General features: G+C 48.0%; 1 protein-coding gene across 1 annotated transcript in view; it reads left to right on the top strand.

Moving 5' to 3' along the window:
* The window catches only part of LOC132761738 (uridine-cytidine kinase-like 1), a 30613-nt gene extending 11438 nt beyond the window's left edge, over nt 1–19175 (top strand). Inside the window, exons 7-15 of the mRNA XM_060754821.2 lie at nt 8441–8502; nt 8799–8815; nt 11294–11392; nt 11538–11631; nt 11755–11817; nt 13567–13689; nt 13792–13899; nt 14037–14193; nt 18554–19175. Coding sequence (XP_060610804.2) covers nt 8441–8502; nt 8799–8815; nt 11294–11392; nt 11538–11631; nt 11755–11817; nt 13567–13689; nt 13792–13899; nt 14037–14193; nt 18554–18627 — 797 coding nt within the window. The 3' untranslated portion in view covers nt 18628–19175. The remainder of the gene's footprint in view (nt 1–8440; nt 8503–8798; nt 8816–11293; nt 11393–11537; nt 11632–11754; nt 11818–13566; nt 13690–13791; nt 13900–14036; nt 14194–18553) is intronic.
* The last annotated feature ends 2155 nt before the right edge of the window (nt 19176–21330 follow it).

Here is a 21330-nt window from a genome sequence, read left to right as displayed (position 1 = left end):
AATCCTAGAGTGGGAGGAGACCTGGTGGGCCATCATCTAGTCCAACCCCATTCTGCTTTGAAGCAGGAAAATCGCATTCAAAGCACCTCTAACAGGTGGCCATCCAGCCTCTGTTTCAAAGCTTCCAAAGAAGGAGCCTCCACCACACTCCCTCTGGGGCAGAGAGTTCCACTGCTGAACGGCTCTCACAGTCAGGAAGTTCTTCCTCATGTTCAGGTGGAATCTCCTCTCTTGGAGTTTGAAGCCATGGCTCCATTGTGTCCTAGTCTCCAGGGAAGCAGAAAGGAAGCCTGCTCCCTCCTCCCTATGATGTCCCCTCACATATTTATACATGGTGATCATGTCTCCTCTCCGCCTTCTCTTCTTCAGGCTAAACATGCCCAGCTCTTTAAACGGTTCTGGCCCAGTTTACTTGTCTGAACATATCCCACTGCACTCCACCCAGGGCCTTAAGATCATCTGGGGAGACCCTGCTCGCTGTCCCCCCATTGTCGCAATCGTGTTTGGTGGGGACAATAATAATAATAAATAATAAAACTTTATTTATACCCCGCTACCATCTCCCCAAGGGACTCGGTGCGGCTTACATGAGGCCGAGCCCACAATACAACAATACAAGCAATAACAGACCCAATACAAAGTAGTTAAAATAAATTTCATACACAAATAGCATAAACATTAAACAAGGTACAGTGCACATTTAAAATCTATGGTTGGGCCAAATGTACGTAATTGAAGTTTAAAAAATAATGCTAGGCATGAACAAGATAGAGGAGGTGGGGCGTTGAAGGAGATATACAAGCAGTCCTAAATTGACATAAAGTGCTTTTGGAGGACATAATGCTAAGGGTTCATTATTCTGGGAAGGCACACTGGAATAACCATGTTTTCAAGCTCCTCCGGAAGACTGCCAGAGATGGGGCATGCCTGATATCTTTAGGGAGTGAGTTCCAGAGTCGAGGGGCCACCACCGAGAAGGCCCTCTCTCTCGTCCCCACCAATCGTGCTTGCGATGCAGGTGGGAGCGTGAGAAGGGCCTCTCCAGATGATCGAAGAGACCATGTGGGTTCGTACACAGAAGTGCGGTCACGCAGATAGGCAGGTCCCAAACTGTTCAGGGCTTTGTAGGGTCCGGAAAATGGACGGCAGCCAATGGAGCTCCTTGAACAGGAGGGTTGACAGCTCCCTGTAAGGAGCCCCAGTTAACAACCTGGCTGCCGCCCATTGGATCATCTGAAATTTCCGGGCCGTTTTCAAGGGGAGCCCCACGTAGAGCGCATTACAGGAGTCCAATCTGGAGGTGACTAAGGCATGAACCACCCTGACCAGATCCGCCTTCATGAGGTATGGTCACAGTTGGCGCACGAGTCTTAATTGTGCAAAGGCCCTCCTGGCCACCACCAATGCCTGAGCCTCAAGCGTAAGTGATGAGTCCAGGAGGACACCCAAACTGTGACAAGGGACAGGGCCTTTTCTGTGGTGGCCCCTCGGCTATGGAAATTAGATCAGCTGCATCCCTCTTGTCCTTCCGGAAACAAGTCAAACCCTGGCTATGGAATCAGACTTTTGGCGAGTAGGCTGACTTCCTAATGTACTGACCTATATAGAATGGATGGACTGCCCCTGGATAATGTTTAACTCGGTGACCGCTGACTGTTGCCTGTTTTTATACTGCTTTTATATTGTTTATATGGTTCTATACTGTTTATACTGCTTATATTGCTGTTTTATTATATTGTTGTTAAATTGTAGATTCATGTTTTGATGTGGGTGCCATGGGTGCCGTCCTGAGTCCCTCTGCGAAGTTTGAGATAGGATGGGATAGAAAAGCCCTAAATAAATAAATAAATAACAAACCGCTCCTCATGGGGCTTGTTCTCCAGACCCTTGATCATTTTAGTTGCCCTCCTCTGAATCCTAGAATCCTAGAGTTGGAAGAGCCCTCCTGGGCCATCCTCCAGTCCAACCCCATTCTGCCAAGAAGCAGGAATATTGCATTCAAATCACCCCTGACAGATGGCCATCCAGCCTCTGTTTCAAAGCTTCCAAAGAAGGAGCCTCCACCACACTCCCTCCGGGGCAGAGAGTTCCACTGCTGAACGGCTCTCACAGTCATAGAATCCTAGAAGAGTGGGAAGAAACCTCCTGGGCCATCATCCAGTCCAACCCCATTCTGCCAATAAGCAGGAATATTGCATTCAAAGCACCCCTGACAGATGGCCATCCAGCCTCTGTTTCAAAACTTCCAAAGAAGGAGCCTCCACCACACTCCCTCCAGGGCAGAGAGTTCCACTGCTGAACGGCTCTCACAGTCATAGAATCCTAGAAGAGTGGGAAGAGACCTCGTGGGCCATCATCCAGTCCAACCCCATTCTGCCAAGAAGCAGGAATATTGCATTCAAAGCACCCCTGACAGATGGCCGTCCAGCCTCTGTTTAAAAGCTTCCAAAGAAGGAGCCTCCACCACACTCCCTCCAGGGAAGGCAGAGAGTTCCACTGCTGAACGGCTCTCACAGTCAGGAAGTTCTTCCTCATGTTCAGATGGACACATTCCAGCTTAGAGTCAACATCTCCCTTCAATTGTAATCCACTCTTTACCTAAAGATCTCAGGGGAAGTGCATTACATTGCATTTTAGGAAGGAAAAAGTTAAGCAGTTTAGATGCATCTTGTGTCATTAGACATGTTCAAACGGCATGAATGTGGGGAAATTGGGCCCAACAGCCGGCGCGGCTTGTGAGGGAGCAGATGGGCCCCGGCTGTTCTCTGTCTCCCGGGCTGAGGAGCGTTGGCGTTGCGGAGGAGGAGGTGCCAGCAGGGAAAGGCTGCGCGCACAGCTTGCCTCTGTCACAAACAACACCCACAAACGGAGAGGGAGCCCAGGCAGAAGCCTCCCTCCAGGACGGCAGTCTTAGAAAACGGGGATCCCAAGGGCCATCTAGTCCAACCCCCTTCTGCCACCCAGGGATTACTTACTTACTTAGGCAATACCTCGTAGTCCAAGGATGATGGTCCTCCAGGGTGGGTCCGTACGTGACTGTGGAGCCCTATTCTTTTTTTTAAAGTAATTTCTATTAAGTATTTTATATAGTTACAAGGAAAGTGGGAGAATATTTGCAAGGAGATAGAAAAGTAGGAAATAGTAACATAAAATAAAGAGAAAAAAGAAAAAAAAGGGCAGTATATGTATACTTAAGAGTTAAGTTAAAATATATATATTCTAAAAGTTAAAAATAAAAATAAAAAAGTGAAAAATCATCTGGATGGAGGTGTCTTCCTTTTCTCTTTCTTCTATTTTTCTTTATTTGAAAAACTCTCTCTCCTTCTATCATATGAGGTTTTGTTTCAGTTATTTTAGATTATTGTCTTATAATTCTTCCCTTTTAAATAGTCTGTTACTTTCGTCCAGTTTGTTTCTTTTATCAGCGTGTCTTTGTAACTATCTAGATCAGGGGTCCTCAAACTTTTTAAACCAGGGGCCAGTTTACTGTCCCTCAGACCGATGAAGGGCCGGACTATAGTTTTTTTAAAAAAAATCAATTAAAAGATTCCTATGCACATTGCACATATCTTATTTTGCTGTGTGGAAGGACCCTTCGAGGGGGTTCTTTCTAGACCTCTTTAGGCAGTAATTCCAGGAGCAGAGAATGGGAAATCTTCCTATTTCTAGTCTGAACAAAATCTAAAATTATAACTGTAAATAAAGAACAACACTCAAACACAGGGGAACTCCAGACAAGAAACAATCAGGGCCAGCTAATCATCTCTCAACAAAGGATTCTCCCTAAAAACTGTCAGGCTATGAAATGGCAATCAAGATGGCCAATTGAAACATTCATACCTACCTCCAACAGACAAGAGTTCTTTCTCCCACCCTGGATCTTCCAAGATTTTCCTGGTTAAAGGTTTTCCTCTGACATGAAGTCCAGTCGTGTCTGACTCTGGGGTGTGGTGTTCATCTGGATTTCTAAGTCGAAGAGCCAGCGTTGTCCGTAGACACCTCCAAGGTCATGTGGCCAGCATGACTGCATGGAGCACCAGGGCAGCCTCCCTTGGACAGCGTGAGCCTGCCAAGGGAGGAGCAGGCCCGCGCAGCTTACTTGCGAGTAAAGCACCTCGCGAGGTGCTTTACGCGCAAGTAGACCGCGCAGCGCAGCCTCCCTTGGCTGGCTCAGGCTGTCCATCAGACCCGATGGACAACGTGAGCCTGCCAAGGGAGGAGCAGGCCCATGTGGCCTACTTGCGAGTAAAGCACCTCGCGAGGTACTTTACGCGCAAGTAGACCACGCGGAGCAGCCTCCCTTGGCTGGCTCAGGCTGTCCATCAGCGTGATGGACAGCGTGAGCCTGCCAAGGGAGGAGCAGGCCCGCGCGGCTTACTTGCGAGTAAGGGAGGCTGCTCCGCGTGGTCTACTTGCGTGTAAAGCACCTCGCGAGGTACTTTACGTGCAAGTAGACCACGCGGAGCAGGCTCCCTTGGCTGGCTCAGGCCCGATGGACAGCGCAAGCCTGCCAAGGGAGGAGCAGGCCCGCGCGGCTTACTTGCGAGTAAAGCACCTCGCGAGGTGCTTTACGCGCAAGTAGACCATGCGGAGCAGCCTCCCTTGGCTGGCTCGCGCTGTCCATTGGGCCTGACGGATAGCGTGAGCCAGCCAAGGGAGGGGCACTGTGTGTGGGGGGGGGGCGCTCCTCCTCCACGGGCCGGATCAGGGCCCTTGGCGGGCCGGAAGTGGCCCGCGGGCCGTAGTTTGGGACCCCTGATCTAGATAGTAGATATGTAAGTCTGTCCATGTTTCTAGTGTCGACTACTTTTTGTTACCAATCTTCTATTTCTGGTATTTTCTCTAGTTTCCATAATTTAGCATAGCAAATTCTCACCACTGTTGTTAGCAAAAACAATAATTTGTCCGTATTTTTTTCTGTTTTTGGTTTCATCATGCCCAGAAAGAATAATTCCGGTATTAATTCCTCTGCAGCAGAGTAGTATAGCGCAAGGGCAGATGTCTTCACTGTGCCTGGTTGTGATCCCCAGGTTGTGCCAGTCAGCTTTCGTATGATATTGTTTCTAGCACCCACTTTTTGCTTGATATTCAAGCAGTGCTTCTTGTTTGTCTCCCTTATTTGGAGTCTTTTAAGCAGAGGTTGGATAGCCATCTGTCGGGGAAGCTTTTATTGTGCCTTTCTGTGTGGCAGAAGTTGGACTGCATGGCCCCTGGGAGTCGCTTCCAACTCTAGAATCGTTTTTTTGTTTTTGTTTTTGCAATTTGAATGCATTAGGTCTTTGTCCTGCTCTTGAGTAGCAGCAAACTATTTTCCGCATGGCCTCCACAGTCTCATTGTGGGGCTGAGGTCTGAGCTATGAAGGTAGAAGCCAAAGCCAAAGCCACATCAGCCTGGGATGTTGGCCTGCAAAGGGATCTTGTCGCACCTTGAGACTAATGGGAAGGATTACCTTGGCTGCAGCCCCTTCTTTCTGAGGGCAGCCTGGATAAAGCCCCCGCTCGTCATTGCTAGTTGCAAGGGGACGAGGGTGGCTCATCCTTTGCCAGCTGACATGCCCCACGTGGCCCACCCACAACAGCTTGTCTTGAACAAAGGAAGCTTTCAGAACATTTTTTTTTAAAGTAAACACTTGTGAAAAGCATCCCTGGTCCAAAGCAGAATACGCCAAGCACAGCCTGGGGAGTCAGGAGTGGGGCTTCCCTCCTTCTGGAGCAACCCGTTTACTCCCCAAAGCCTGTCTGCATACATGGGGTGCTTGCCTGCTGGCTGAATGAGGGCGAGGTGGGGCGGGGGTCTCCCAAGAGACCCCTAACTTCAGTGCCCTTGTGCCTCCCATGGGGTGCTGGGCCCAGGAAGAACCTCATCGTGTGAGGAAGGGCAGTGTCTCAAGCCATCTTCCCAGGCCTTCCTGGTTGCGCTGGAGGGCTGGAAACACAAAGCCCTCTAAGAGTCATTGAGGAAGCAGGCGATGTTTTGCTGGGAGAAGAGAAGGCTGAGGGGAGACAGGACAGTCATGTTTACGTATTACAGGTTTAACCCAGTGTTGCAGTGGGTAAAACCGCTGAGCTGCTGAACTTACTGACCGAAAGCTTGGTGGCTTGAATCTAGGGAGTGGGGTGAGCTCCTGCTGTTCGGCCCAGCTTCTGCTAATCTAGCAATTCGAAAATATGCAAATGTGAGTAGATCAATAGGTACAATTCTATTTTGACGACCTCCCCAGTGTAATTATATGATTGTATTTTAGTATTTTAATATTTTAGTGTATTATGGGATGTGAATGTTTTTAAACGCTTGTCTGTGATACTGTTGTTGTGAACCGGCCTGAGTCCCTCTGCGGAGGTGAGAAGACCGGTATATAAAAGTTCTAAATAAATAAATACTGCTCTGGCGGTATGGTAAATGCACTCCATGCAGTCATGCTGGCCACCTGACCTTGGAGGTGTCTACAGACAACGCCGGCTCTTTGGCTTAGAAATGGAGATGAGCACCAAGGTCCCAGAGTCGGACACGATTGGACTTAATGTGGTGAATGAGGCAGGCTTTTTTTGTGGCTCTTGGGACACAATGGAGCAGTGGACTCGAATTGCAGGGAAAGAGATACCACCTAAACATTAGGAAGAACTTCCTGGAGGTCCCATCTCTTTGGGAGTGGAATGGCCCTTGAGTTGAGTCTTCTTCTCTGGAGATTTTGAAGCAGAGGCTAGGTGGCCGTCTGTCTGGAGGGCTTTGCTTGTGCTTGTCCTGCCTGACAGAGCAAAGGGAGTTGGGCTGGATGGCCCTCACAGTCCCTTCCACCACCACCTTGGTTCTCTGAATGGCTCGCCTTCTTTCTCAAGGAAAGGAGGGTGTGGTGGTGTATTGAAGCCTGTGGCGCGCTGGGCCTGGGAGCAGAACACAAGAGGAGGAAGCGTGAGGAAGCAGGCCTGCATGGTCTGCTGAAGAGAAGATGGGGGGCGTGGTGGTGGTGTCATGAGGCCCTCTTTCAATAAATATCTCTGTCAGGGCTTCTGGAGAGAGGCATCGATAGGCCTCTAGTGCTCAAAGAGGAGGACCGGGTCTCCTGCTTTTGACCGATGGAGCCTTGGAAGAAGCTTCCCAACAGGGAGAGTCGTTCAGCTGTTGAAGGTGTTGCTTAGAGAACCGCAATGAGTCGCCGTTTTAGGCTGAGATATTAGCGGTATACAAGTGTACTAAATAAATAAATAAATAAAATAGAGAAGTGGCAGGTCTCCTTCCCTGGACGTCTCTCCAAAGCGGTTGGATAGAGCTCTGTTGCTGGAGTTAGTTGCTCTTGGGGGAGGGAGGTGGGCCCTGTGCTGCTCAGGGGGTGGACCTGATGGCCTCTGGGGACCCCTTCCAGCTCTAGGCTTTTATGGGGCAACCAGTGCCTCTGGTTCTGAAGCTGCCTCCTTCAAGGGTGCCTCTTCCCAAAGGGGGAAATAACTCCATGGCCACCTCAGCAAAATTCTACCTGTCTGCCAGACTGGCATTGTTTTGGAGTCCTTGCAAGGCACCTGGGGCACATCGTGCCATTGCAGTTGCATATGGTGTCAGGGACACAGGATGAGCCATACAGCTTGATATTATTATTATTATTACTAATAATAATTATTTATACCCTGACTCCATCTCCCCCAAGGGGACTGGGGGGGGGGGGCTTACATAAGGCCATGCCCATCACTTTAGTAGAACTAAGACTGCTGCACACCGCACACTGCACTTACTTTATAATCCTGCATATCTCCTACCACATCAGCACTTTTAATCTTGTACCCATTACTCTGGCCCGGCCCAGTTTTATAGTGTCTCGATGTTATTGTTTATTGTTTATTGTTTATATTGCTTAATCTGTTTTTAATTTTGATTTTGCTTTAGGTGTTCATTGTTGTGTTTTGAGGCCTTGGCCTATGTAAGCCGCATCGAGTCCTTTGGGAGATGCTGTTGTTGTTGTTGTTCATTCGTTCAGTCGTCTCCGACTCTTTGTGACCTCATGGGCCAGCCCACGCCAGAGCTCCCTGTCGGCCGTCACCACCCCCAGGGTCTCCTTCAAGGTTAGTCCAGTCACTTCAAGGATGCCATCCATCCACCTTGCCCTTGGTCGGCCCCTCTTCCTTTTGCCTTCCACTTTCCCCAGCATCATTGTCTTCTCTAGGCTTTCCTGTCTCCTCATGATGTGGCCAAAGGACTTCCACTTTGTCTCTAGTATCCTTTGGGAGATGCTAGCGGGGTACAAATAAAGTAATAATAATAATAATAATAATAATAATAATAATAATACAGTAGAACACAATATAAACACAAAAAACACAACAAAAATCAGAAAATAAAGTACATAAAATGCAAAGCCAATATAAGTAAACGACACAGCAGCATAAAATCAAACAATAAACCACAATTAATCACACTGGGCGCCTGTCTCCCTCCCTCTTTTTCTTCCAGGAGGAGAGAACTTTGTGGCCTTGGACCTGATTGTTCAGCACGTCCACAGCCAGCTGGAGAAGGTGAGCGAGGGGAGGGCTTCCTTGGCACCCCCACTGACCTCCCAGAAGCGGAGCCGGTAGGCTCGGTGCCTCGGAGTTCCCAGCCTGGCTTTGGCCTCTTCTTCCTGCCTCTCTCTCTGGATTGGGAGGAAGCAGGCTGGGGCAGGGGGAGGCAGACCCCACCCCACAGGCAGGTTGGAGCCCTGGCAGTGACTCTCTCTTTCCTTCCTCCCCACTTCTTGCCCTGACAATGGCCTTGCTTCCTCCTGGCTGCACGGGCTCCTCCTCTGCTCCTCCTTCCTTCCTTTCTTTTGCAGCGGGAAATCACCGTCAGGTATGTTGTTCCATTTATTTATCATGTCAGGAGTGAACCAAACAGTTGTATTGTATGTAAAAAAAATACACACACATACACAAAGTTTGCAGACTTGGTATTCCATTAAATGTCCTTTGACCAGTATCTGGCCCCTTGGGGTGCCTCTGGTGTTGCTGCAAGAAGGTCCTCCCTTGTGCATCATGTGGCAGGGCTCAGGGTACATTGCAGTGGTTTGCTCTTCTCCACACGCGCATGTTGTGGACTCCACTTTGTAGCCCCATTTCTGAAGGTTGGCTCCGCATCTCGTAGGTGCAGCCTGTTCAATACCTTCCCTGCAGATAACTTGCTCCTATTTTTATCTCATTGGAGTCTTTGAATTGTTTTTATCCTGTACATGTGGCCCGCCCATTGTTATTGTGGTTGTGCTTGTTGGAATGTTATTTTATGACTGTGTTTATAATGTTTTTTCTTGATGTAATTTGATGATGTTGTTTATTGTTTATGCTCTGGTTTTATCTTGTAATTTGTTGTCCGGGCTTGGCCTCATGTAAGCCACTCCGAGTCCCCATCGGGGAGATGGTGGCGGGGTATAAATAAAGTTGTTATTATTATTATTATTATTATTATTATTATTATTATTATTATTATTATTCCAAGTTGCCCAGTCCTCTGTGTGCCCAGGAGGAAGTCTCTCATTTGGTATCAGCCATGGATTGAGGTTCTGGGTTTGAGCCTGCCACTTTTGGACTCTTGCTTGCTGAGGTGTTCCAGCAAGTGTCTCTGTAGATGTTAGAAAACTATTTCTTGATTAGGTTCTTGTGGGTTTTTTTCGGGCTATAGGGACATGTTCTAGAGGCATTTTTTCCTGACGTTTCGCCTGCATCTATGGCAAGCATCCTCAGAGGTAGTGAGGTGATTTAAGTCGTTGGCGTGCTGGCTGATACCCAAACAGAGGATGGGTTGGAGATGTCACTGTTCCCTTGAGGAAGAGAGACTGCATCTCCTCACTTGTTCCTCCCTCCAGGCTTTTCTTGCCAGGCCTCAGGTCAGGACAGCAGGAGAGCGGCAGAGCTGATCTGCAGGCAGAGTAGGGAACCTGGCGGCACTTGCTAGGCTGAAGGAGGGGGAGGCAGCAGGTCTCTTGGGTGCCCAGTGCATTGCAACCTTGTGTGGGAGGCTGGAGGAATGCACTTGGTCTCCTTTGGGTCTTCCCTGGTGTCCCCTTCCCCACTCTTTCTCTGTGTGTATGTGTACATGGAGGGGGGAGCAGTGCTATTTGCGTACACACACGTGCACACAGAGTTGTAGGTGGGCGAGGAGCAGAGGAACTCCCCTCCTCTCTCTCTCTCTCTCTCTCTCTCTCTCTCTGTTCCTTCAATGTGCCCAGGGGTGTGTCAGGCCAGCCTTGGGCCAATTAGGGTCCAGAGAAAAAGCACATCTGCCCAATTAGTCCAACCATTTGTGCTCTGCTGTCGAACCAAGGCATCCGCACTCCATCATATTTGTGCAAGGTGGAGGTCAGATAGTTGGGAGTAGGAATTTTTTGATTTTAATGTTGAATTATGTGATTTTAAGGTTATATTAAGATGCTTTTAATTCTATGTTTTAATTGTTTAAAATGTCTGTTTATCTTCTCTGGTTAATATGATTTTAATGGTTTAATATATAGTTACGTTATCTTGTGAGTTATTATGCTTTGGTTTTGTATCTATGTTGCCATTGAATTTTGCCATTACTCGATGTACACCTCTTGGAGTCCCCCCAAGGGTGAAAATAGCCATATATAAATGCAGTAAAGAAATAGTAAATACATAAATAAATATTTGGTTTCTATAGCAGAGCAGTGTGGCATAGCCAGTGCTCTACATGAGTGTATGGCAGGAAATACCCAGGATGCCCTGGTTTTAAGAAAAACAAAAGCTCACTTGCATTGTTGCAGGTAATACATCTCAGAGAAAAGCAAAGATCCATAGACAGAACTTGGGTTGAAGAGTCCCTAAGGCTGCTTCTCATGCCTTGAAGCAAAGAGGGGGCCCGGTGGTGTTCCCTTCTCAAATAAACAAAGCACTAAAGAAAGAGGAAGTGCCTCCTACATACAGACAGGAAGCAAGACACCTTGAGTGACGTAGATCTAGGGAATAGAAGGGTCAAGCAAGGCAGGGGGCCTCCAAGACAGAGCCTCCTCTCTCCCTAATGGCTCTATTATAGGCTTGGGCCAACTAGGTGTTTTGGACTTCAACTCCCACCATTCCTCAGGCCCCTTCCTTTTCCCTCTCAGCCGCTTAAGCTCAGGAAAGGGCCTGAGGCTGTGAGGAAGTATGGGAGTTGGAGTCCAAAACACACCTGGAGGAGGGCCCAAGTTGGCCCAGGCCTGATCTATAGTCAAGTGTTGACACTTCTTTACTTCCCACAGTCAGGAGGGGGATGGTGTTGGTGGGTGTTGGTAGCCCCTCCCTCTTGTGAACCCCTCCTCTTCTCCCCCCCTCCCCCCCGCAGAGCAGCCCTGGCCTCCGCCCACCAGGGCCAGCCCTTGCCAAAGACCCTGAGCGTCCTGGAGAGCACCCCGCAGGTCCGGGGGATGCACACCATCATCAGGTAGGAAGCGGCAGGGCTGGGCTGGGTGGGGAGAGAGAGGCGGTCAACCTGGCAGCCGTCTCGGGGGTGTGGTGGGTGGGGGGCAGCGACTCTGAGGAAGCCACGTGTGCCCTTTGGGTGCCCTCTCCCTCTGCCTGCCCCACAGGAACAAGGACACCAGTCGGGACGAGTTCATCTTCTACTCCAAGCGCCTGATGCGCCTCCTGATTGAGCACGCCCTCTCCTTCCTGCCCCTCAAGGTCAGCGCTGACCACTTCATATTTGGGGGGGGGGGAATATTGGGAGGCAGAAGCAGCGTCTCCTCCTCCCCCCAACCCTGAGCCTTTGCCCCCTCTTTCCCTCCCTCTCTCGCTCCTTTGCAGCCGGTGACCGTGGAAACGCCACAGGGGACAGTCTACGAGGGGAAGCGCTTCCACCGGCAGCGGGTGAGCAGAGCTGGGTTCCCCAAAGGCCCATGTGGAGGGGGGGCTTCCCTGGACTGCGCACAGGCCCCTCTTAATAATAACAATAATAATAATATTAAAAACTTTATTTATATTCTACTCTGTCTCCCCAAAGGGACTCAGGGCAGATTCCAATCATTAAAAGGCAAACATTCACATCAATACATCCATACTAACAAAACTTATACAACCCAACATAATAATAATAATAATAATAATAATAATAATAATAATATAAAAAAAACTTTATTTATATTCTACTTTATCTCTCCAAAGGGACTCAAGACGGATTCCAAACATAAAAGGCCAACATTCACATCAATACATCCATACTAACAAAACTTATACAACCCAACATAATAATAATAATAATAATAATAATAATAATAATAATAAAACTTTATTTATATTCCGCTCTATCTCCCCAAAGGGACTCAGGATGTATTCCAAACATAAAAGGCCAACATTCACAACAATACATCCATACTAACAAAACTTATACAACCCAACATAATAATAATAATAATAATAATAATAATAATAATAATAATAATGCATTATTTATACCCCGCCACCATCTCCCCAAGGGGACTCGGAGCGGCTTACATGAGGCCAAGCCCAACAACACATCAATACAACAAAACACAATTATCAAAAACAATACAATTAATATAACTCACATATAAACAGTAACACACAAGGATTTTAAAAACCTATGGAAGAGTGCCTCATTCATGGTTTCTGGCCTGGAGTAGTAATAGTAATAGTAGTAGTAGTCCTAATTATTATTATTGTGCTATTGTCAATGTTTATTGCTTATTTTTGTTTATGAGATTTATTTTAACTATTTTGTACTGTTGTTTGTTATTGCTTTTATTATTGATGTATTGAGGGCTCGGCCTCATGTAAGCCGCACTGAATCCCTTGGGGAGATGGTAGTGGGGTATAAATAAAGTATTATTATTATTATTATTATTATTATTATTATATAAAACTTTATTTATACCCCGCCACCATCTCCCCAAGGGGACTTGGAGCGGCTTACATGAGGCCAAGCCCAACAACACATCAATAAAAACAAAAAAGCAATAAGCAAATACAACAATACAATTAATATAACTCACATATAGACAATAACACGCAGAGATTTAAAAACATGCCTCAAGTCTTCTGTGCCTGCCACCCAGGTCACTTGGCTCGGGGTGTCCAAGCGATCCTGGCTTGGGGTGGGGCCCTTTGCAAAGGGACTTGCCTGAACCACACAGAGCGGATACTAAAAAGAAAACGGGTTCCTTAGAACTAGGAGACCCCGGTGGCACAGTGGGTTAAACTGCTGAGCTGCTGAACTTGCTGACCAAAAGGTCACAGGTTTGAATCTGGGGAGTGGCATGAGCTCCCTCTGTTAGCCCAAGCTTCTGCCAACTCAGCAGTTCCAAAACATGGAAATATGAGTAGATCAATAGGTATTGCTTCTGTGGGAAGGTAATGGCACTCCATGCAGTCATGCCGGCCACATGACCTAGGAGGTGTGTAGGGATGCCAGCTCTTCGGCTTAGAAATGGAGATGAGCACCAGAGTCCCAGAGTCAGACATGACTGGACTTAATGTCAGGGGAAAAAACGTTGCCTTTACCTAGAACTAGGAAGACCAGTGTTTACTAATGGCATCCCTGGGATGGACGGGTGGGCAGGTGGGCTGTGTGGCTAAGACCCTCCCTCTGCCGCCGGTCAGATCACGGGCGTCTCCATCCTGCGTGCTGGGGAGACCATGGAGCAGGCCCTGACCGCCGTCTGCAAGGACATCCGCCTGGGCAAGATCCTCATCCAGACCAACCATGACACTGGAGAGCCGGAGGTGAGAGTCGAGGTGGGGGGGCTTGCATGGGGAGGAGGCTTTGAGGGCAAGGAAGAGAACAAGTTGACCTCTTCCTCCTTTTCCTCCCCTCCCTCCTGCCAGCTGCACTACCTCCGGCTGCCCAAGGAGATTGGCGAGGACTATGTCATTCTGATGGACAGCACGGTCTCCACGGGGGCCGCCGCCATGATGGCCATCCGTGTGCTGCTGGTGCGTTGAGGCTTCTTCTTGGGTCTGGACAAGGGGCAGTGAGGGATTGGCGTTTGGGCTGACAGGGCACGGGGAGGAGGCTGCTGCCCCCTGCCCTCTGGCTGACCCCTCTCACAGGGGTGTCATCCCTTTGGCAGGACCACGAGGTGCAGGAGGACAAGATCTTCCTGCTCTCCCTGCTGATGGCGGAGATGGGGGTGCACTCGGTGGCCTACGCCTTCCCCCGCGTGCGCATCATCACCACCGCCGTGGACAAAAGGGTCAACGAGGAGTTCCACATCGTTCCTGGCATCGGTGAGTCTGGAGAAGAAGGGGATTCTGGGACTCTGAATAATTATCGTGTCATTGTGCATCTTCCCAAGAAATTAAATGCCAGCCCCAATCACATTACGGATTTCATAGAATGCTAGAATCCCAGCCATCGGTTTTTAATTTCTTGTGTGTTATGGTCTACCTGTGAGTTATACTAACTGTATAGCCATGGCTTCAAACTACAATTTATTTATTTATTTGCTTTATTTTTATACCGCATTTTTCAGCCTAACTTGGCGACTCAGTGCGGTTGAGTCGCCGAGTTACAAGAGAGGAGATTCCACCTGAACATGAGGAAGAGCTTCCTGACTGTGAGAGCCGTTCAGCAGTGGAACTCTCTGCCCCGGAGGGAGTGTGGTGGAGGCTCCTTCTTTTGAAGCTTTTAAGCAGAGGCTGGATGGCCATTTGTCAGGGGTGATTTGAATGCAATATTCCTGCTTCTTGGCAGAATGGGGTTGGACTGGATGATGGCCCATGAGGTCTCTTCCAACTCTAGGATTCTAGGATTCTAAGAACTTCCTGACTGTGAGATCCGTTCAGCAGTGGAACTCTCTGCCCCAGAGGGAGTGTGGTGGAGGCTCCTTCTTTGGAGGCTTTTAAACAGGCTGGATGGCCATCTGTCAGGGGTGCTTTGATTGCAATATTCCTGCTTCTTGGCAGAATGGGGTTGGGCTGGATGATGGCCCATGAGGTCTCTTCCAACTCTTTGATTCTAGGATTCTATGATTCTATTGTTTATTTTTGTTTACTACTTGTTGTTTTCATTATTGCTTGTTGTTTTTGATGTATTGTTGGGCTTGGCCTCATGTAAGCCACTCCGAGTCCCTTGGGGAGATGGTGGCAGGGTGTAAATAAAGTATTATTATTAGTATTATGATTATTATTATTATTAGAATCCTAGAGTTGGAAGAGACCTGGTAGGCCATCCAGTCTAACCCCGTTCTGCCAAGAAGCAGGAATATTGCATTCAGATCACCCCTGACAGATGGTCATCCAGCCTCTGTTTAAAAGCCTCCAAAGAAGGAGCCTCCACCATACTCCGCGGCAGAGAGTTCCACTGCTGAACAGCTCTGCCAGTCAGGAAGTTCTTCTTCATGTTCAGATGGAATCTCCTTTCTTGTAGTTTGAAGCCATGGCTCCCTTGCGCAGATGGTCATCCAGCCTCTGTTTCAAAGCTTCCAGAGAAGGAGCCTCTACCACACTTTGGGGCAGAGAGTTCCACTGCTGAACAGTTCTCCCAGTCAGGAAGTTCTTCCTCATGTTCAGATGGAACCTCCTTTCTTCTAGTTTGAAGCCATGGCTCCCTTGCACAGATGGCCATCCAGCCTCTGTTTCAAAGCTTCCAAAGAAGGAGCCTCTACCACACTCCGCGGCAGAGAGTTCCACTGCTGAACAGCTCTCATAGTCAGAAAGTTCTTCCTAATGTTGAGATGGAATCTCCTTTCTTGTAGTTTAAAGCCACTTTTCCATTGCGCCCTAATAATTATAATAATAATAATAATAATAATAATAATAATAATAATAATACTTTGTTTATATACCACTCCATCTCCCCGAGGGGACTCAGAGCGTTTCCCAGGTAACATCACAAAACATACAAAGTAAAAACAACATAACCATAAGTTTAACAAAACAAAATATCAGCATAAAAATTGTCGCCATAAGACACATATATTAAAAGTGTCCTAGTCTCCAGGGCAGCAGAAAGGAAGTTCAGTCCCTCCCTCCTTTATTTATTTATTTATATTTACTTAGAATTGCAAAAGAAAGCAAACGTCCTTCCGCATTCTAATCATTATTACACAACCTCGGTGTGAAACCTGTTGGGCGAGTGGGCTTGTTGACAAAAGACTCTCTCCATGAATACATAGCAGAGGAACTTATTAGCAGCAGCGTGAACCCGCACAAGTTGCCCAGAGGGATGCAGAGAACACACAGACCAATGTGATCTCTTCCATGGAAGGCTTTTCTTTGGAGTAAAATAATATAGTTGCACTATTTACAGGAATAGCTTGACTCTGAAGGAGCTGGGGAAGGTGACGGCCAACAGGGAGCTCTGCGTGGGCTGGTCCATGAGGTCACGAAGAGTTGGAAATGACTGAACGTATGAACAACAACAAATTTACAGGAACTAGGTTTCCATAACACCAATAACAACAACAACAACAACAACAACAACAATCTTTATTTATACCCCGCCACCATCATCTGCCCAAAGGGGACTCGGAGCAGCTTACATGAGGCCAAGCCCAACAATATAAAATATAAACAACACAATAACATCACAATAAAATAAATAAACCAATGAAGTAAAATAAACAGTACAAAATAACATAATAGAAAATCAAACCCAGTGGGCGGGCCAAATGCACGACATAAAATGATAAAACTCTGGATGAGATAGCAATGAAAAGGGACACAAATATAAACACACACATAGTAGCTTTACACACAGCAGCCTTCACACTGGAGCTTTCTCACACGAGGCTTCTCTCACACAGGTTTGCCTCACTCCTCAGGATGAAACTAGCTTTGGCCCACTGACTCTTAATAGGCTTCAGCCTTCTCACTCAGTGCTTGACTCACACTTTTGTAATCAAAAATACCCAGTTAATTTTTAATATTTCTGACAAAGCCACAGAGTTCAATATAGCCAGAGATCTGGGTAAAAGCTCATTCTCAGCCTATTGGTTCTTGTTAATAATAATAATAATAATAATAATAATAGTAATAATGATAATAATAATAATATTGATATACTGCTCTATCTCCCCGAGGGGACTCAGAGCGGTTCCAAAGTAACATCATCAATACATACAAAGTAAACAACATAAACATAAAATTAACAAGGCAATATAAGCATAAAAAATGACAAGAGCACATATATATTTGAAATAATCCTGCCTGTTCAAGGCCATTTAAAAGGCCGGGCCGAGGCTAGTGCGATTTTAGAGGGCCCGGGAAAGTAGGTAGAGTCTATGGCTGTTCATTTCCAGGGTCTGATAGGAGGAAGTGACCTGGGTAATTGGTAGAAAAAAGATTTGGCCGTATTCAAGAGTATCTGGGGCAGAGCTAGAACTAGTTGTTCTCGAAGGCTTGTTGAAACCTTTCTTATGAAAGGAGAGGAGGGATGGGGCCTGTCTTATTTCTCCAGGAAGGGCGTTCCTGTCCTGTTTTGCTCTTAAAAAACAGCCTCAACACAAAATGGAAAGTAAAAGAAAAATGCTCTACTCCAGCAAACAAAACAAGGAAATGCAATTGGAAAAGAAAACAAGGAAGTCTTACTACAGACACCGATGAAAGCCTTTTGCAAAAGTCCCAGCAAAATCAGCAGACAAGAAGGCACAGATCACAAATTTATTTATTTATTTATTTATTTATTTATTTGGGGTTCTTTTACCCCGCCCTTCTCACCCCGAAGGGGACTCAGGGCGGCTTACAACTACCTCTGAGGATGCTTGCCATAGATGCAGGCGAAACGTCAGGAGAAATGCCTCTAGAACATGGCTCTATAGCCCGAAAAAACCCACAAGAACTTAGGATTGATTGATTTGCACGTCTTATCCCCTCTGAAAATTTCCATCCCAATTATATCCTACCTAGCTCATGCCCAGCATTATTTTTAAAATTTTTAATTTTACATTTGGCCTAGCCTTAGGTTTTAAATGCTTGTTGTGTTACTGTACTGCTTATATTTTATTTATTTTTGTTTATGAGATGTATTTTAACTGGTTTTGTATTGTTTGTTTGCTATTGTTTTATTATTGATGTGTTGTGGGCTCGGCCTCATGTAAGCCACACCGAGTCCCTTGGGGAGATGGTAGCGGGATATAAATAAAGTTTATTATTATTATTATCTTAAAGTATCATCCTATGCCATGGAGCCCCTGTGGCGCAGTGGGTTAAACCCTTGTGCCGGCAGGACTGCTGACCAAAAGGTTGGTGATTCAAACCTGGGGAGTGGGGTGACCTCCTGTCTGTCCTATACCATCTGCCAGAGGGTAACAAATAAAAAAAATGAATATCCAGAGTGAGATGGATCCTTGAGAATATTCTGGGAATGATGAAGTCCTTCCAAAGAGGGGACGGAGAGGGCAATCCATCATTCTCTGGGCAGTCGGTCACCCTGTGGAGCACCTTCCTTATTGTTATTGTTATTGTTATTGTTATTCCTATATGCTTCTGTGCAATTAGCAAACACTATGCAGATGCAAACCATAATGCAGGGTGTATGTGTGTGTGTGTGGGGGGGGGGGGCTGGCCTGGCCCCAGTCACACTCAGGCCCCCGGAGAAGATCCGGGCTTCACCTGGGACTAACGCGGCTCCTGTCTTTCTCCCCAGGTAACTTTGGGGACAGATACTTTGGCACCGACAGCACCTTGCCCTGGTACGACAGCGAGAGCATGGACTGCTGACTTGGCCCCGCTGGGAGGGGCCTCCCTCTTGGCCGGACATGGGGGGCTGTGACGATGCGGGGGGGAGGGGGTCTCCCCCAGGCCAAGCCTCCCCAGCCCCAAAGCAACGGACAGATGGACGGATGGATGGACGGACCCCTCCTGCTGCGCACGTGTCCTGCCAGGGGCCGGGAGGAAGTGTGCCAGTCCCTCCTCAAAGCCACTCCTGGTATTTATGGGTATTTATGGGGAGGGGGTTCCTCTGGTGGTGCTCTGGAGGGAGAGAGTGGTCCTCCTGGGGTCCCTCTTGCTCCGTGGGGCTCTGGGCTTCCCTCCGGCCGAGCCATTCCTGGGAGCCTGGACCACTTCCAGTTGCCCTGACCGCAAGGGGCTTCCCTCCAGACATCCAGAGAGACGGACACTCGGCCCTGCCCATGGTTGGGTTTTGGGGGTCCTCTTGATGCCTCCACCCTTTGGGAGCAAGGCCCTCCCCCCGGCCTCTTTCTCAGTACTGTACTCACCCGCCTTCCCTGCTTTTGTACGAAGAAATAAATTCCCAACCGCGCCTCCCCCGGACTCCATCTGTGCAGGACACACCGCTCTGGTTTGCGCACTCTGCCCGTCTCTGTGTGTGCAAGGGACTCACCACTGATATTTCCCTCTGTCCTGGGTGGACTTCAGCACACCTCCTGGCCCTTTTGTGGGGAGAGTCAGTGGTGGGGGGGGGGGGCGATTATTTATTTATTTATTCCTTTCCCTTTCCCCTTCCTTTCTGTTTAAGCAGCTGAGGAGGAAATGAAAGGGGCCTGGGGGGTGAGCAATGGTGGGAGTTGCACCCCAAACACCTGGAGGGAGGGAGGGCGGGCCCAAGTTTGCCCATGCCAGGACTGGAGACTTAGATATACAATCAGGTAGCAGACTCTCAGGGGCGGAGGCCTTTGTGGGGAGGGACATGAAAGCACAGGCATCTCCTTAAGGGCTGCCTACATTGAAGAGACACCCCCTCGTCCCTGTCCCGGGCAGCAAACAGGAGCAGGACCGGACTCTCCTGGTCAAGAGGAAAAGCAGGGTCTAAATAAACATAAGCTCCCCTGTGTTGTCGAAAGCTTTCATGGCCAAAATGAATGGGTTGCTGTGAATTTTCTGAGCTGTATGGCGACGTTCCCTCGGGTCCCTCAACCTCTGAGGATGGCTGCCACAGATGTGGGCGAAACGGCAGGAGAGAATGCTTCTGGAACAGATCCAGGCAGCCCGGAAAACTCGGCAGCCCATAATGTCCTTTTCAATTATCTGCATGGAGGCTAGAAGCGGTCGCTAGAAAGAGAAGGATAGTCCATTGTGCAGGTGGGGAGGGTGAGTTGAAAGAGAGAAACCATTTCCCCCCTTTGTCATTCCCCTCACCTGTGTCCCCCATCCCAGAAACAACACTCCTTTATTGGGTTGTTGTAGGTTTTTTTGGGCTATATGGCCATGTTCTAGAGCAGTGGTTCTCAACCTGGGGTCCCCAGATGTTTTTGGCCTACAATTCCCAGAAATCATAACAGCTGGTAAACTGGCTGAGATTTCTGGGAGTTGTAGGCCAAAAACATCTGGGGACCCCAGGTTGAGAACCACTGTTCTAGAGGCATTCTCTCCTGATGTTATGCCTGCATCTATGGCAAGCATCCTCAGAGGTAGGTGTCACCTTACTGCCTCTGAGGATGCTTGCCATAGATGTAGGTGAAACGTCAGGAGAGAATGCCTCTAGAACATGGCCATATAGCCCGAAAAAACCTACACTAACACTCCTTTATGATATGGGAAAAGGTGGGAGGGATCACCAGCAAAAACTAGGGAAACCATAGAGTTGGAAGAGACCCGGTGGGCCATCCAGTCCAACCCCATTCAGCCGAGAAGAAGGAAAACCGCATTCAAAGCACCCCCGACAGATGACCATTCAGCCTCTGCTTCAAAGCCTATAAAGAAGGAGCTTCCTCCACACTCCGGGGCAGAGAGTTCCACTGCTGAACAGCTCTGAGAGAAAATTCAGGTGGAATCTCCCTTCCTGTAGTTTGAAGCTATGGCTCCATTGCGTCCTAGTCTCCAGGGAAGCAGTAAACAAGCTTGCTCCCTCCTCCTCCCTGTGGCTTCCTCTCACATATTTATACATGGCTCTCATCATATCTCATCTCAGACTGCTCCCTCCTCCCTAGGACTTCCCTTGGCCTCTTGATCCATGGTCCTCATCATGTCTCCTCTCATCCTTCTCTTCTTCAAGCTAAACATGCCCAGCTCTTTAAGCCACTCCTCATAGGGCTTATTCTCCAGACCCTGGATCATTTTAGCTGCCCTCCTCTGGACACATTCCAGCTTAGTTAGAGTCCACGTCTCCCTTCAATTGTGTTGCCCAGAATTGGACCCAGTGGGATTCCAGGTGTGGTCTAACCAAAGCAGAATACAGCATGGGGAGCAGGACTTCCCTCGATCTAGACACTGAACTCCTCTTGATGCAGGCCAAAATCCCATTGGCTTTTTTGCCACCACATCACATTTTTGCCACCACATGGTTTCCTGGCTCATGTTTAACTTCCTCCCCATGAGGACTCCAAGATCTTTTCCCCACATCCTGCTCTCGAGCCAGGTCTCATTGTCCCCCATTCTGTCTCTTTGCATTTCCTTTTTTTCTGCCTAAGTGGAGTCTCTTGCATTTGTCTCCATTGGACTTCATTGTGTCAGTTTTGGCCC

Source organism: Anolis sagrei, chromosome 1, assembly GCF_037176765.1.
Source record: "Anolis sagrei isolate rAnoSag1 chromosome 1, rAnoSag1.mat, whole genome shotgun sequence".
Lineage (NCBI taxonomy): Eukaryota > Metazoa > Chordata > Lepidosauria > Squamata > Dactyloidae > Anolis > Anolis sagrei.
This window is presented reverse-complemented; position numbering and strand designations above follow the sequence as displayed.